Source organism: Malus domestica, chromosome 08, assembly GCF_042453785.1.
Source record: "Malus domestica chromosome 08, GDT2T_hap1".
Taxonomy (NCBI): domain Eukaryota; kingdom Viridiplantae; phylum Streptophyta; class Magnoliopsida; order Rosales; family Rosaceae; genus Malus; species Malus domestica.
Window position 1 is genome coordinate 22566717 of NC_091668.1, and position 13990 is coordinate 22580706.

A 13990-nucleotide genomic window follows, 5' to 3' on the forward strand; every position below is an offset into this window, starting at 1 on the left:
ATGCATATGCAGCAGCAGCATGGACAACCCTAAACTGATCTAGTGCATGCGGCAAACATAAAAACATATTTTGATGCACTCTATTAATCTAGCTGCAGCACACCCAAAACCCTAATGTAATCTCATATATATATAAGTTGCAGTAGGAGACTTCAACATGACTTAAAACTCTAAATAGATGAGATCAAGATAAAAACAAAACCATTTGAATTTATCCTCATTTTAAATGCATAGCATCTAACTCCAAATAAATCTTATATTAATAAGTAGGCCTTTAATTAAGCTAAACGAACTCATAGCAAATTAATTAATATGTAAAGCTCATATCTCAATTGTTAAATTTCAAAGCTAAACAGCCCATTGAACAAAAACTTATATCATGTGAATGCATATGCATGTCAAACTTACTTGAGTGGATGTCTCTGAAACGCTTGCCATTTTGTGATCGAGAGCACGTGAGACAAACTTAGACTAAAATAATTACAACTGAAAACAAGCACTAGTCTAATATTACAGACTTATGCGTTTTGTTTAGGAACTGACAATTTTACTCTAACACTATGTCTTTTGGAGAAAGGAAAGGTGGCTTAGTGCTAGGTTCAGTGGTGATGTACTGAAATTGCTTTGGGTTGTTTGGAGAAGCTTATTATAGGAGATTTCTTAAAGGCCTAAGTTGGAAGGTGTGGATTTTTAATGGGAGTGTATTTTTGGGATTCTTCACAGATTAAGGACTGGTGCTACTTATTTATTCTAATAGGGATGCTGTCGTTAATTAGTTTTGTCCTTTTGTTTTGTTTCTGTTGGGTTCTGTTTTGTTGTTTCTTCACAGGCTTCAGATTGTATTGTTGTTATTATGCTTCTTGTTTATTTTCCTTTGTTTTCTTTTCATTAGTTACAATAAAGGTAAATGGTAGGTCGCACTTGGTGTGATGGCAAGTACCTTCGTCCATGAGCGGTAGGTCTCGGGTTCGAGACTTGGGAGCAGCCTCTTCATAAATAGGGGTAAGGTTAGCCGACATTCACCTCTCTCAGACCCTGCGTAAAGCGGGAGCCTTGTGCACTGGATACGACCTTTTTAGTTACAATAAAGGTGAATATTAAAGGCAAAAAAGCAGCGGAGGATGCAATGTTAAGAATAAAAAATAAAAACAAAAAAAATTAATAGGTGAAACGAATGACTCGTTAGCTTAACAGATTAAGTTTGGATAGCTCGGTAACTTAAAGGATTAAGTTTGAATAACCCGTTAAATTAACGGATTTGGTTAAACCTGACCCAAATCTAATAAACCTGACTTGTTTACAGGTCTATCTACAATAGGTAAAAGGAATGTGCTATTCACACCCACTTCACACCTCGGAGCGCACCGTTCTTATATAGAGAGAGGCGCTTTCACATCATCCCATTTTACATCTTACATACTTTTTGATAATTTTTATTCGTTGATCTTCTTTAATTTATTCGATCAAAATTAAAAAAATGTGTGAGAAGGAGAATAGGACGTGTGATATCACACTCCTAAGCAAAACCTCGCGCGCTATGAATCCTGAGACCGAGACGAGTCGCGCGGCGCCGCTCTATACTCTCATCGTCTTCCTCTTTCCGTCGTCATCTACTCTCTCTCTCTCCCTCTCACTCTAATTTTCCAGAATTCTCCTCCACAGGCTCACAGCTCATCTGGGAGAGCTGACATTGAACTTAACGGTCTCTGGTGATTCCGTAGTTGAACAAGCTGTCGTCCGCCGACTGTAATCAAAACTCCCCCACCGACTTTTTCAATACAACTCTCTCTCTCTCTCTCTCTCTCTCTCTCTCTCTAGATTGGTGGGTATTGAAATTTCAACCACTATTTTCAGATCTGTGGGTATTGAAATTCCAAATTCCAGCGTTCGTCAGGTGGGTTGATAGTGGGTGAGTGGCTGCGGGTCTGATTTCCAGGTGGGCTCATGTTGGATTTGGAAATACAGAGTCATTTTTTGGTTACAGTCTTCGATTCAATCCAAACACTTGACAATAATCCCAACCTATCCATTCCAATCCTAGACTAACCAATCCAAATACAAATCCCTTCCTGTTTCCCTCTGTTTTCTTTCTGTGTATTTTACGCTATAAGCATGATTAGGATGTTGATTAGGACGTGGGTTTTGTTTAATGGGTCTTGAAACCCTGGTAAGACTAGTAAATGCCTCTCCTTTCGATCAATTTCTTGCAATGCTTTGTTCTGGAGCCATCAATTGATTTCATAGTTGTAGGGTTATAAACCCGGATTAGCATTTCTTGCTTTCCTGCTACCATTTTATTTGCTGGCAATATTTCACCATGGAACCGGGCACCTCGTGGTCGACTATGGAGGATGTTTTGTTGTGCGAGTGTTGGGTTCGTGTTGCTCATGACCCGCTTACGGGTAGCGAATTGAAGCTTAATCAAATGTGGAAACAAATCCGTGCAGAGTTTTCCGAGAGGAGCAATTCGACTCGCACGGAGCAAAGTATTTCTAGCAGGTGGAAAACTCTAAACAAAAAGTTACGCAGCTGGAGAAACGCCTTGGAAAAAGCTCAAGATGATTTTCAAAGTGGCAAAAATCTTACTCATCAGGTAGTAGAATTTAAATTTCATTTTTTTTTAATTTAAATGTGTAATGCCGTTTTGTAGATGATTAAATTTTATTTCTTGCAATGTTTTTCTAGGCACTACAAGCACTCTTGTTGTATAGTGCAGACAACAAGAATAAGTCATTCAAACATCACAATTGCTGGGCCGTTGTGAAGGGATGTCCGAGATTTAAAATTGTTTCCAATAGTCCAACCGTTGTCAAAAACGAGGTGCCACGGCACGATTCACCTAATGGAGATTTGCCGTTGGAGTCCCCAGTTGAAAAGGAGTCACCAACTGAAAAAAGGTCGATTCCTGTGGGTAAGAAGGTTGCGAAGAAAAGAGGTAAAAAGGGGGGTTCCTTCAATGAATGTGCAAAGTTCTTAAAAGAACTTGTTCGCCAAGGTGAAATTAATATCAAGCGGGAGAGGTTAAGAGATGAGGCACTTGCGACAGAAAGGGAGTATGCACGAAAACAAGATGAGGTACTCCTGAGAGAAAGGATGGACAAGCGAGATCGGGAAATTATGTCCCAGAATCTAAACAATATGTCCTCTGATTCAAAACTGTTTTGGGAACAAGAAAAAGCGGATGTTATGAAAAGAAGGTGTGCAAGGGAAGATGGACCTAGCAACACAGAGTTATTCCAAGAGAGTTTATCAGGCAGTGCAGATGTCTACAGAACATGAGCTTAATACCGAACTAGGCAGCATTGAAAACAGAGGTGGATTTGTCTTTAACATGGCAGGTATTTACAGCTCTCATGTGTGGAAAGTTCAATCAATGTGTAAATACTAATGAAATGACGTAACTACTTGAGTGGACATGACTGGTTTTTCTTGAACAAATGAGTACTCAATCTTCACTATTTTCCTTGTTAGAGCTGTGCTTCATCTTTCAGTATATTGTGTACATTTGAGTTTTATCCTGCAAAGTTCTCCCGTTGGTGGCAAATCAAGAAGCGATACCATAAGATATTTTCTTTGCAAGAAAATATCGTCATTTGGATATGGTAAAATAAACCGAAATACAAACACCAAACCCTAAATTGGATCATCCTACTATGCCTTAGAATATAACTTTACTGGTCTCCTTGGATTAATTTTCTGCGTTTTTGCGGTTTATTTTAACTGTGTTGTGCTTGCTTTGTGAAATTGCATTATTACTGGGTTTTTCATGTTTCCAACTAAAGGTTGGATGATACAATGCACAAGATAACAGGGAGTCTCATTGAATATAGGAACTCTCTCTTAAAAAGGACATGGGTCAATCACTGGAGGATCTACCTTCTGTTAATATCTTTGTATATTTGATAGTTTGTTTCCTTGGAGTTGGTCTCTGCACTCAGCATGCCTTCTTGTTTGTCTGATGTCATGGTCTATCCAAGCTTAGAAGTAGCGAGAATGACTTTCATCGCACCAACTCTTCCAATAATCAGGATTTCTCATTTCAACTTTATTTATCGAAACACAATAAGTTAAACTGTTTGGATGATGTTTAAAAATCTTTCAGAACTGTGATTATGCCTTTCACTGGTGTTATTGTATTTTAAAATTTCAGTCCTCCCTTTTTATTATGGAGTGAAACATATCTGCCTGAGTTTGCTTTATATGTTATAGTCATTACGACATTTGAGTTGCTTTATGTGTTTTAACCATTTCCTGCAATATTTTCTTTACCAGTAGGACACTTTTCAACTGTAGTCGAAGATTGCATTCGTTTTAGGACTTTTAAGTTGTGCATAGACATTGTTCAAACTGTGAGGTTTGGTCCAAATTACGGATAATTATTACACGCTTTTGTTAACTGCATACTAATCAGGCACTGGAACATTTTAATCGTGGAGAAAAGCAGATGGACCAAGGACAATCGAAGCCTTTAGCCCAGCCGTCAGTCATGGGTTCATGCCCGAAAACATTTTAAGGCTAGGGCTGGCACCACAATCTCAGCAAAGTGCCCAAACATGCCAAATAACCACATTGCATTGGCTGCTCAGTTGCAAGCATTTGCACTTTGAGCACAATTTTGATCTTTCACAGCCTGGAAATGCCAACTTGATGCCACAGCTCATTCCACTGTTGCAGTTGAGGGTTGCTGCTCAATGAAAAGCTAATGAAAGCAACATGGCTGCATAATCTTTACCTTTTCCAGCGTCAAAGCAGCAGGTTACTTGTCCTCCAGTTGCGAGTGAGAGTTCTCCTCATGCTAATACATCTAGTGGTGCATCTGGGGCAGTCTAGCTATGCAAAAGCAAAGCAGACAGTTGCGGCTAACCCTTTTGGTTGAGGTTCAAATCGTAGTAACTTTAACACTAATAACAGCATTCCTATGCAGCAGTTTTTTGTTCATGGCAGAGAAAACCAGATGTGACGGCAGTCAATTCCTATTGGAAATGGAATGACTTGTACCCATCCCGCGCAGTCATCTGCAAACACAAGCCACGCTGTGGACAACTCTTTCCATGTAAAAAGCTCACAAAACAATCCAGATGCAATACCATCGCCCATCGGTAGTCGAGTGGATCTTCTTCCTGAAACTTATAGGTCGTCTTCTAAAATATACGTGGGACCTAACACCCAATAAGACTATGCCACATGTGCAATAATTTTGATTATAAATCTCCATTATGTGTTAACATTCAACAATCATAGAATATTAATTTTAAAAGAAATTAAAGAGATGGTAAAAATGTTTAAAAAAATGATTAGATTGGCAAACCCAAATCAAACTCACATAAGAAATTAACAGATCTAAGGCAATGTATAGCGAATTTTGAATTTTATAGAGACAACTTTCAAGTTTTAAAGGGGAAAATGGGATCAAAATCAAAATGGAACACATTATGAATTTCGAAAAATAAAATGATGACTTTTGAGTTTCATAAAGCAACGTAATCAAGTTTCCACGTAGCTAAAATCAGCCAAAATATTTTGTAGACTTTTCCTATTTTCTTCAAATTATTATTGTTCATACATGACATTTGGCAGGTTTCAAAATTATTATTTTTCAGACATGACATTTGGTAGGTTTCAAGTAGGGCTGGGTTCGGTTGACAAATTGTGCCAAATTCCTTATGCCACATACCAACCACATATACATAATTACCGAAAATCAGTTATTGCTAGCCAACCGTCTTCTTGCGGTTGCCAAAAATCGGTTCAGCCAAAATTATTGGATGGTTCGGTTGGTAAATAGCACAATCGATGGTTTGCAACTAAGCTACAAAAATAATAGCTCAAGCCCATGCACTGACCCGTAAACTACAAACCAAAAAAGAGAAAAAGAAGTGGCTGTTGCAATTTTTCAATTGATGATAAGCCAACATAATCATGACTTAACAAATTAAAATAAAAATCAAATCAAAACTTAATAAGCCAACAACAATGTCAGCAAACATAATCCAAATAGTTATAAGTTCACAAACTCAAAAGTCTAACTAATATAATTGTCTAAGTTCAATTGTAGCAACTAATGCATAAACAAAAAATTCAAAACTCAAAAGTATGGTTCTGGTTATAAGATCCCCCTATTATAATCCCAAAACAAATAACTTGTTGTTTTGATAATGCAACATCACTGAAGTAGCATCAACCAATGCATGTGAAATGTTCCATGAATCAATTCTTCGAAGCACTTGGAATTGATGTTCCTGCTTGAGATGTAGAACCATCAACTATTTCAATTCAAATGTTACATAAAAAAAAAGTATGATTAGAATAAGAAGTAATATTGAATAATAAATTAAAAATATCAATAAATATTGGATTGAAGTACTATAATTAGAATTGGAAAAAATATAGCAATACTTACATTTTTCCAGTTCTCCACATGTCAAGCATGTAAAAAATACCTAACATATCTAAATAGAATATATATATATATATATATATATATTGGTAGGTATGGCATACTGCCGGTATACAAAATCCAATACCAAAGCCATACCATTAATTGTTAGTTCGGTATAATGCTAACCGATTATGAAAAAAATACCAAAACTATACCATATCATTATGAACCAACATGTATTATTCGGTCGATAAATCGGTTTATGGCAAAATTTCCCAGTTTCAAGCAAAAAATAAACGAGGCGAAATCATAAATCCCAACTTTTCAGGGGTACCAATATGCAAATATGATATGAAGCAGGAGGTCCGGCTAATACACCAGAGTTTCGGTCTACAAAAATCCCAAACATCGGCGCTAGGGTTTTAAGCTAGCGCCTATATAAACACACGATTAACCTCCACATCCTCCAACCTCTCCCTCCTCTCCCCTCTCTCCGCCTCTCTCCGCGTTCTCCGTGTCTCTCTGTTTTCTTTGTGTAGATTAAGCAATAATTAAGCATGATTAGGATGCGAATTAATTGACGTGGAAATGCCTCTTCTTTCGGCTGCAAGGGTTAAGATCTTTCGATCAATTTCTTGCAATGCTTTGTTCTGGAGGCATAAATTGATTCCATAGTCTTGGGGTTCAATGCCGGATTAGTATTTCTTGCTTTTCTGGCTATCCCTTGCTTGGAACATCTCAATCTTCCCTTTAAATTCTCTGTTTTTTCTTTAATTTTTCTTTTTCTTGTGTAAAATCCTAATTTTTTGTTTTTACTATAAACCCTAATTTTTTAGCATATTTGATGGATTTTGTGTTTTTTTTTTTGTTGGTAAAATTTGGAGGAGCTAATTGCAATAAAAGGATTTGAAATGACGATAACTTTAATTTCTGTTATTTTCATCCTTTGCTGTTAAATCCAAGGTTTGGAAGATAAAAAACTGTAAATCCTTGTTTGATTAGCTTGTTGGGAGTGTGAATCGGGAAATTAAGAGACATTGCATGGTGGTGTTGGGAGTGTGAAACCCGTATTAGGCTTAATTGATGTGACTCGTGAGGGCGCTTGTTGAGAGTGAGAGTTCAAACTCATGTCCTCTCGTGGATGCATCGACCGTCGGCAATGCCGGCAATAATGGAGCTCTCCATCCTGTTTTGACTGTGAACTTGTGAGCCTGCGTATCAAATTAGCATTTGAAATTGCGCTAATATTGGACTGTGTAGTTCCGATGGCTTGGGTTAATACCGGTTTCATCTAAGGCCATACTAATCAGGCCATTTTTTTGTCTCTTGGACCTTTAGCCCTCTCTATTGGAGATGGATCTAAAGAAAATGCAAGCGCATTACCATCTCTGGTTTTGTCCACTCTTATCAAAATCTTGCAACATCCGCATCTCAATGTCGATGTTCTCATCATACGATGAGCAAGTATGAAGGATGGCTGTAGACGATCCTCTCTCAGAGAGAAAGTGCTGTTCATAGGACGAGGCATCCAATTAAGCTCTTCTTTTTTCAAGTCAAATCTACTTGTGTTAACTGCCTCCACTATCGAACAATGAACGTCTCCATAGACACTTACACTTAAATCAGGTGGAGGTAATGCTGGTGTCTCTCGAGTCTCGAATGCCACGAGCTGTTTGTCTTCCCCAATACAAGATCTTCTGTATATATGAAACTCTTCCGTTGTATAAGTGGAAGGAGCAACTGCTTTGTAATTAAGAGAAACACGAACAATCTTGTGTTATTGAATCCCATTCCATCCCGGATTGATTAAGAAGCAACGTTCGGGTTTCATTCTCTGTTTCAAGCAAACCACATTGAGATCGACAAAATGTATCATGCATATATGTTAGGACTCACAATTCTTCCGAGAAACTAAGAACATGTTGGTTTTTGTAGGTGTCCGAAGGCGCCATTGCCTTCATCGTATCTGATTACTTGCAAGTCGCAACACCATGCTTTCTAGAGGTTTGACAACAATTGATCGAGCAAAAAGCATTAGGTGATGGAACAGAGTGATTTTGGCATTGCAACGTCTTGGAGATACATTTGATGGAACAGAGTGATTTTGGGGGAGTCACATAAAGACGTTGAGGATACCAGTTGGGGTAGGTCCGTCGATTTTGAGTGTGCCGCTTAGTTACAAGTGTTTTTTGGATTTTTTTTTTTTTTATGCAAAGAAATTCATTAAAGTACAAAACCTCTAGTACAACCGTTTCCAATACAATCAAAATTAAAGTCAGAAAAAGCAACATCATGTAAATAGTAATCCCAATAATGAGGATTCGAGAGGGAGATATCAAGGTGAGCTAAAGCATCTACAACAAAGTTTGTCTCCTGAAAATGTGCTTCCAATCAACATGACTAAAGGACCGAGCCAAGATACGAATATCATTGATTATAGAGCTGACTCTCCAAGGAATCCCCCCAATGACCCTGCACAGCTTCAACAAAGAGTTTAGAGTCCTCCTCCACCACCACTTTGGTTAAACCCTTGCGCTAGCACATTGAAGCCCTTTTCACAAACTCATCACTTTTACTACCGAAATAGTAGCACCATTAAGGTTAAGAGCCCCCGCCCTAATCACCTGTGAATTACTGTTACGGAGCACAAAGGCAGCAGCAGCACAGTTGTTTGAAACTAAACCATCAAAATTGAGTTTAATCACATCATGTCGATCAGGAGGATGCCATTTAACAAAGGAAGAGATAGGTAAATCCTCATTGGGGTCACACTTCCTATTAGTCTTGAGAAAAGTCGAACCAACATTACCGACTATAGAAACACAATGTGCGGGGACCGAGGGCACATTTCTGAACACTAAGTTATTTCTTTTCATCCAGATTTGCCAGCTGTTCAGAATTCCTTTACTAAGATCAGAAAGACCGTCTTTGTCATTAGAACTTAAGGATTCCATCCAATCAAAAAAATTATCATTAGTACTTATGTTACAATTATTAAAACTACCAAAAGACATAACTTATCAATATTTTTAACAAAACGACTTAAGCATTTTCTGGGTTGCAATCTTTCCTGAATCATAAGCCAAGCAAACATTTTAACTTTAGGAGGAATAGTTAGCTTCCACATTTTCTTTAACAATGTAAGGCGATTACTAGAGTAATTGTTCCGATTTTGTAGCCAAGTAGCAGACTTAATGGAAAAGTTCCCATTATTGGTTAAACCTGTAGAGGGAGGGGAATGCGACAAATTTTTCGAATGATTTCATCATCAATTACAGTAGCTAATTTAATGTTATCCCAACTATTATGAATTATAAAGTTGCTTACTTTAAGATTCCAATCAATATTATTCCTATCATTCACGGGAATTAAATGAAAAAGAGGGTAAGGAAAAACCCATTGATGGGTCCAGAAGAGTATGTCTTCACCTCATTCCCTCATGGATGATCTTTCTATTAGAAAGAATGTCTTTCCAAGCAAGTGAGCATTTGTGTTTAATCTTCGAATTTAAAAAATCGGACTTACGTAAGTATTTAGTTTTGACTATTTCAGCCCACCAATTTCCTTTGTTGGTTAAAACTTTCCAACCTAATTTGGCTAAACAAGCTTTGTTAAAATGATCAATCCATTTGATTCCTAAGCCATCCTGATTCTTTGGAGAACAAACCTTCTTTCAGGTCATTGGTCTGAGTTTAGTATTTCTCCCCCAAAAAAAATCTCTACATTCTTTATCAATTTTAGTTGTTACCCTACTGGGGCACTTAAAACAAGACATTACATGATTCGGCATCCCGGTGAGATTATAAGTAATAAGAGTTAGTCTCCCAGCAAGTTTTTGCTTCACCCATTTAATTAATTCTATCTCGTTAACATGATCCTTCCAGAAAACTATATTATGGATCCCTAAGTACTTCCCAATAGTGGTTTAATGTTGAATGCACAAGATATTCACAATATTGTTCCTATCCTGGTTGATAGTATTATTTGAAAAATAAATAGAAGATTTATGAAAATTTACTTGTTTGCAGCTGGTGGAAACATCTATAGGATTTGAAGGATATTTCTAGCCCCTTTAGGGGTAGCTCGGGCAAAAAGTAGACAATCATCTGCAAAAACTAGGTTCGAAATTCTAAATCTCCCAGGAGATGATAGGATTCCCACATGGGATTTAGGAGTAGAAGACAACCGTTAAAATGTCTAATAAGCGGTTCCATACATAAAATGAAAATGTAAGGTGATAAGGGGTCACCATGTCGTATGCCACGATTAGGATAGAAATAACCATGTGGAGAGCCATTAATTAAAATGGAGAAAGAAGTTGATGTAATGCATTCCATTATTAAGTTGATCCATTTCTCATTAAAACCAAAGCGAATTAGAACATACCTTATGTAATCCCAATTTAAAAGGTCATAGGCTTTTTCCAAGTCCAGTTTAACACCCATGGTCCCCGTCTTGCCTTTGTTTACCTTGAAGCTGGAAAATAACTCATGGACAATTAAGATATTATCATGAATGGAACGCCCCGGAGTAAAAGCACCTTGATTAGCAGAAATGCATAGGTCAAGCAAAGGCTTAAGCCTTTTAATTATAATTTTTGTTATAATTTTATAACTAACATTACAATGACCAATGAGTCTATAATTGGACAGTTTCAGGATTATCCACCTTTGGGATTAAAACAATATTTGTGTGATTAATAACCCTTAGGCTTGAATTATTTTGAAAGAAATCTTTAATCATAGGAATAATAGTATCTTTAACCTCTTCCCAACAACCTTGGTAAAAAGCAGCATAAAGACCATCGGGTCCAGGTGTTTTTAATGCACCAATGTTATTCACCGCTTCCCAAACTTCCTCATCTGAAATACATTCAAGTAGTTGCATATTATGCGTATGATCAATGCAAGGAGTTATGATATCAACCATTGTAGCCAATGTTTCCTAACAAGGGAAACTATCACAAGAAAAACGTAGTATAAATTCCTACACAAAAACTTGCTCTAGACCTTCCCCATAATTCCACTAGAAACCATTACTATCCTTAACATATTTTATTTTATTTCATTTCATTTCTTATGGATAGAAGTCACCGTTTGAAAATATTTAGTATTTTTATCTCCCAATTGCAGCCACGTAATTTCCCCTTCCTGTAAAACTCTGTTAAGCTCACTTCTAATTGTAACCTTGTCCTTCATGCTTATAGAGTTATTTTGATCCCTCATAATTTTATTTTGAATATCACATAGAGAAAAGCTTATCTTTACGATTTTTGACATTACCAAAGGTCTCTTTGTTCCACTTCCTTACCAAATACTTGAATGTCCCTGCACAAGCAACAAACTTTTCTTGTGGCTTTGAAGCATTTGTACAAGTCCAAGCACTTTTGACAAAATTCCTAAAATTAGGATGACGTAACCACATAGCTTCAAACTTGAAGGAATTAGAGCCTTTTTCTAACAGGGTTTATATTATTCGTAAGTTTCACATTTGAAACAACGTTTTCAATTTTCAGAAATTAAATTGGATTATATCATAATTTTTAAATTCGGAATTATCGGCATGTTTGAAAATTTTGGAATTGGAGTAAATTTGGAAATTTTGGAAAATTATATATTTTATAAGTTTTTAAAGATTCTAAATTTTTTATGTACGTGCAATTTATTGTTCTTTCTTAATATTTGGTATATATTTTTTTACACAAATTTAGACACATTTTTTGGGCACGACTTCGTAATGTATTCAACTATCCGAATTGTCTATCTTTTAAGTCTTCTCTCAAAGATCATGTCTACCAAAAATCACCAAAACCTAAACTCATATGACCATTGAATTAAGGAGCGGCCGCACCGGGGTGGGGGGGCCCTACAACGTGTAAAAAGTTGTGTAAAAGAAGTGGTGTCATGGATCCGTCCTCTTTTTTTTAATATATAAAGGCATGTTTAATATAAAAACTATGAACATAATGTATCCAAAACTAACAATAAAATATAATGGTTGATTACAAAATATATAATTTTAGTAAATAACTTTTAAAAGTTGGATTATTTCAAAAGGTTTTCTATCGTAATCGGTTCGGAGCACTTCAGAAAAATTTGGATCGATAATTCAGAATTCTCAGAATCTCTAAATGCACTAGTATGTAGCTTTGTTTGACACTGCAACATTTCATAATTCTTCTACAACGTAGTCCAAGCCAAGTCAGTTTAGCGTAGTCCCTAAAACTTGTTCAATTCTAGCTACAAGGGTGAAACAAATGGGGCTTGACAGACAAGAGAGTAAATTGGTTGTGAACTCGCCATTATCTAAATATGAACTTAAAATCTCTTACTTACAAGTTATAAGTAAATAAAAATACTATTAGATCATAATACTAAATGACTCAAGACTAACTTGTGGAAAAAGAAAAAAAATCCGGTGATTTTGTAGAGGAAGAATGATACCAAAGAAACTTTGCAACTAATTAAGAATAAGTTAGAACACGAAAAGTGGTTAAGTTAGGTGTTTTTTTTTCTTATGTTTTACATTACATCTAGTCTGCGATCACTCTAAGTGATATTTGTCCCTTTGATACTAGGCCGATCTTTATATGTTTCGGCCACGTTTGTTTCTGCTTCGAAGAGGAAGGTTTAGACGTGTCAATCTTATGCCATCTCTCCCAATATCACTTGTAAGAGAGAGAGAGAGAGAAAAAAGGAAAAATATAGAGATTAAGATCTAAAAACAAATCCTGATATATTTTGTAGTATGAAAACAGTGGCGAAGAAGAGTGGAAGTAAGAAGTAGGAAGTCAGACCATATCAAAGTAGGAAACATGAAGTTAGACCAAATCAAATAGAGAAATAGGACTAGTAATCCTTTCCTAACTGAAAATCTAAAAGAAAATAAAGAATGTTACCCAATTCGAAATATCGTTGGACAAGAAATACGTTTAATTTCCTCTACATATACTCCTGAAGGACTTGTCCTCAATACAGTTAAGATTCTTTCTGCAGTTCCAAAAATAAAATCGACATGCCGCCTTCAATTGAAGCTCTTGCAATGGCTGGTGCTGATTATCTACAATGTGGCATTACCTTGAACGAGTTGGGCAGACAATCACAACCAAGCCACTTACTGGTTGATGCATACCGGAGCGATATCGATATCTTTAATTCCCTAAGCCAGCGCTCATCCAGTTCCCACAGCCAGAAAGAAGGGTGCAATCTAGGGTACTACAACAAAGAACGCAAGGGTGGCGGGAATGAGTTGAAGAGAGACACCCTTATTATCACAAAGGTGATAGGTAGGGTTTTGAAGAAGGCAGCTCAAGCGATGAAAAAAGGGACGTAGATACGATGAAAATCTCACTGGTGTGAAAACTGACACAATTGACTTACATAATTTAGAGTAGGTTTGTTTTGTGGCCAGTCACATTGCACATAATATGTTCAAACTTCAAGGGTTAATTCCTCGCTGAAACAACTATCTGTTGTAGTTGTAATGTGCTTTATTAGCGAAATAGGAGTATTTTTTACTGATATCATTAATATTCATGTCATATCGTGCATTTATTAATTTTGGATATGACATACCTTAAAAAGTTTGGTATAGAATAATCGGGCAGTTATT

At 36.6% G+C, this 13990-nt stretch overlaps 1 protein-coding gene and 1 long non-coding RNA gene across 4 annotated transcripts; one reads left to right on the plus strand and one right to left on the minus strand.

Annotated features, from left to right (window-relative positions):
- Window positions 1-1505: 1505 nt before the first annotated feature.
- Window positions 1506-5235, plus strand: LOC103446580 (uncharacterized). Of its 3 annotated transcripts, none has more exons than XR_530891.4 (3): window positions 1508-2593; window positions 2686-3338; window positions 4412-5235. XR_530891.4 is itself a non-coding variant. In XM_008385710.4 (2 exons), exons 1-2 carry the CDS (start codon window positions 2318-2320, stop codon window positions 3277-3279), a joined length of 870 nt encoding a protein of 289 aa, XP_008383932.2. In that variant the 5' UTR covers window positions 1506-2317; the 3' UTR covers window positions 3280-3470. The 3 variants fall into 3 exon arrangements, 1 of the variants encoding a protein (XP_008383932.2); XR_530892.4 differs by having other exon boundaries at window positions 1538-2593; window positions 4445-5235; XM_008385710.4 differs by lacking the exon at window positions 4412-5235 and having other exon boundaries at window positions 1506-2593; window positions 2686-3470.
- A 3384-nt stretch (window positions 5236-8619) lies between these two features.
- On the minus strand, window positions 8620-13862 carry LOC108174394 (uncharacterized). Its single transcript, XR_001791203.3, has 2 exons — window positions 13759-13862; window positions 8620-13593 (listed from the first exon to the last, which is right to left on the minus strand). It is a non-coding gene; the product is annotated as an uncharacterized lncRNA (long non-coding RNA).
- Window positions 13863-13990: the final 128 nt, after the last annotated feature.

What these genes read in the sequence shown, in the direction of transcription:
- LOC103446580 (XM_008385710.4), top strand. Translation starts at nt 2,318, where the DNA reads ATGGAACCGGGCACCTCGTGGTCGACTATGGAGGATGTTTTGTTGTGC. An exon ending in GCAAAAATCTTACTCATCAG is followed by an intron (nt 2,594 to 2,685) that starts GTAGTAGAATTT and finishes ATGTTTTTCTAG; the next exon opens with GCACTACAAGCACTCTTGTT.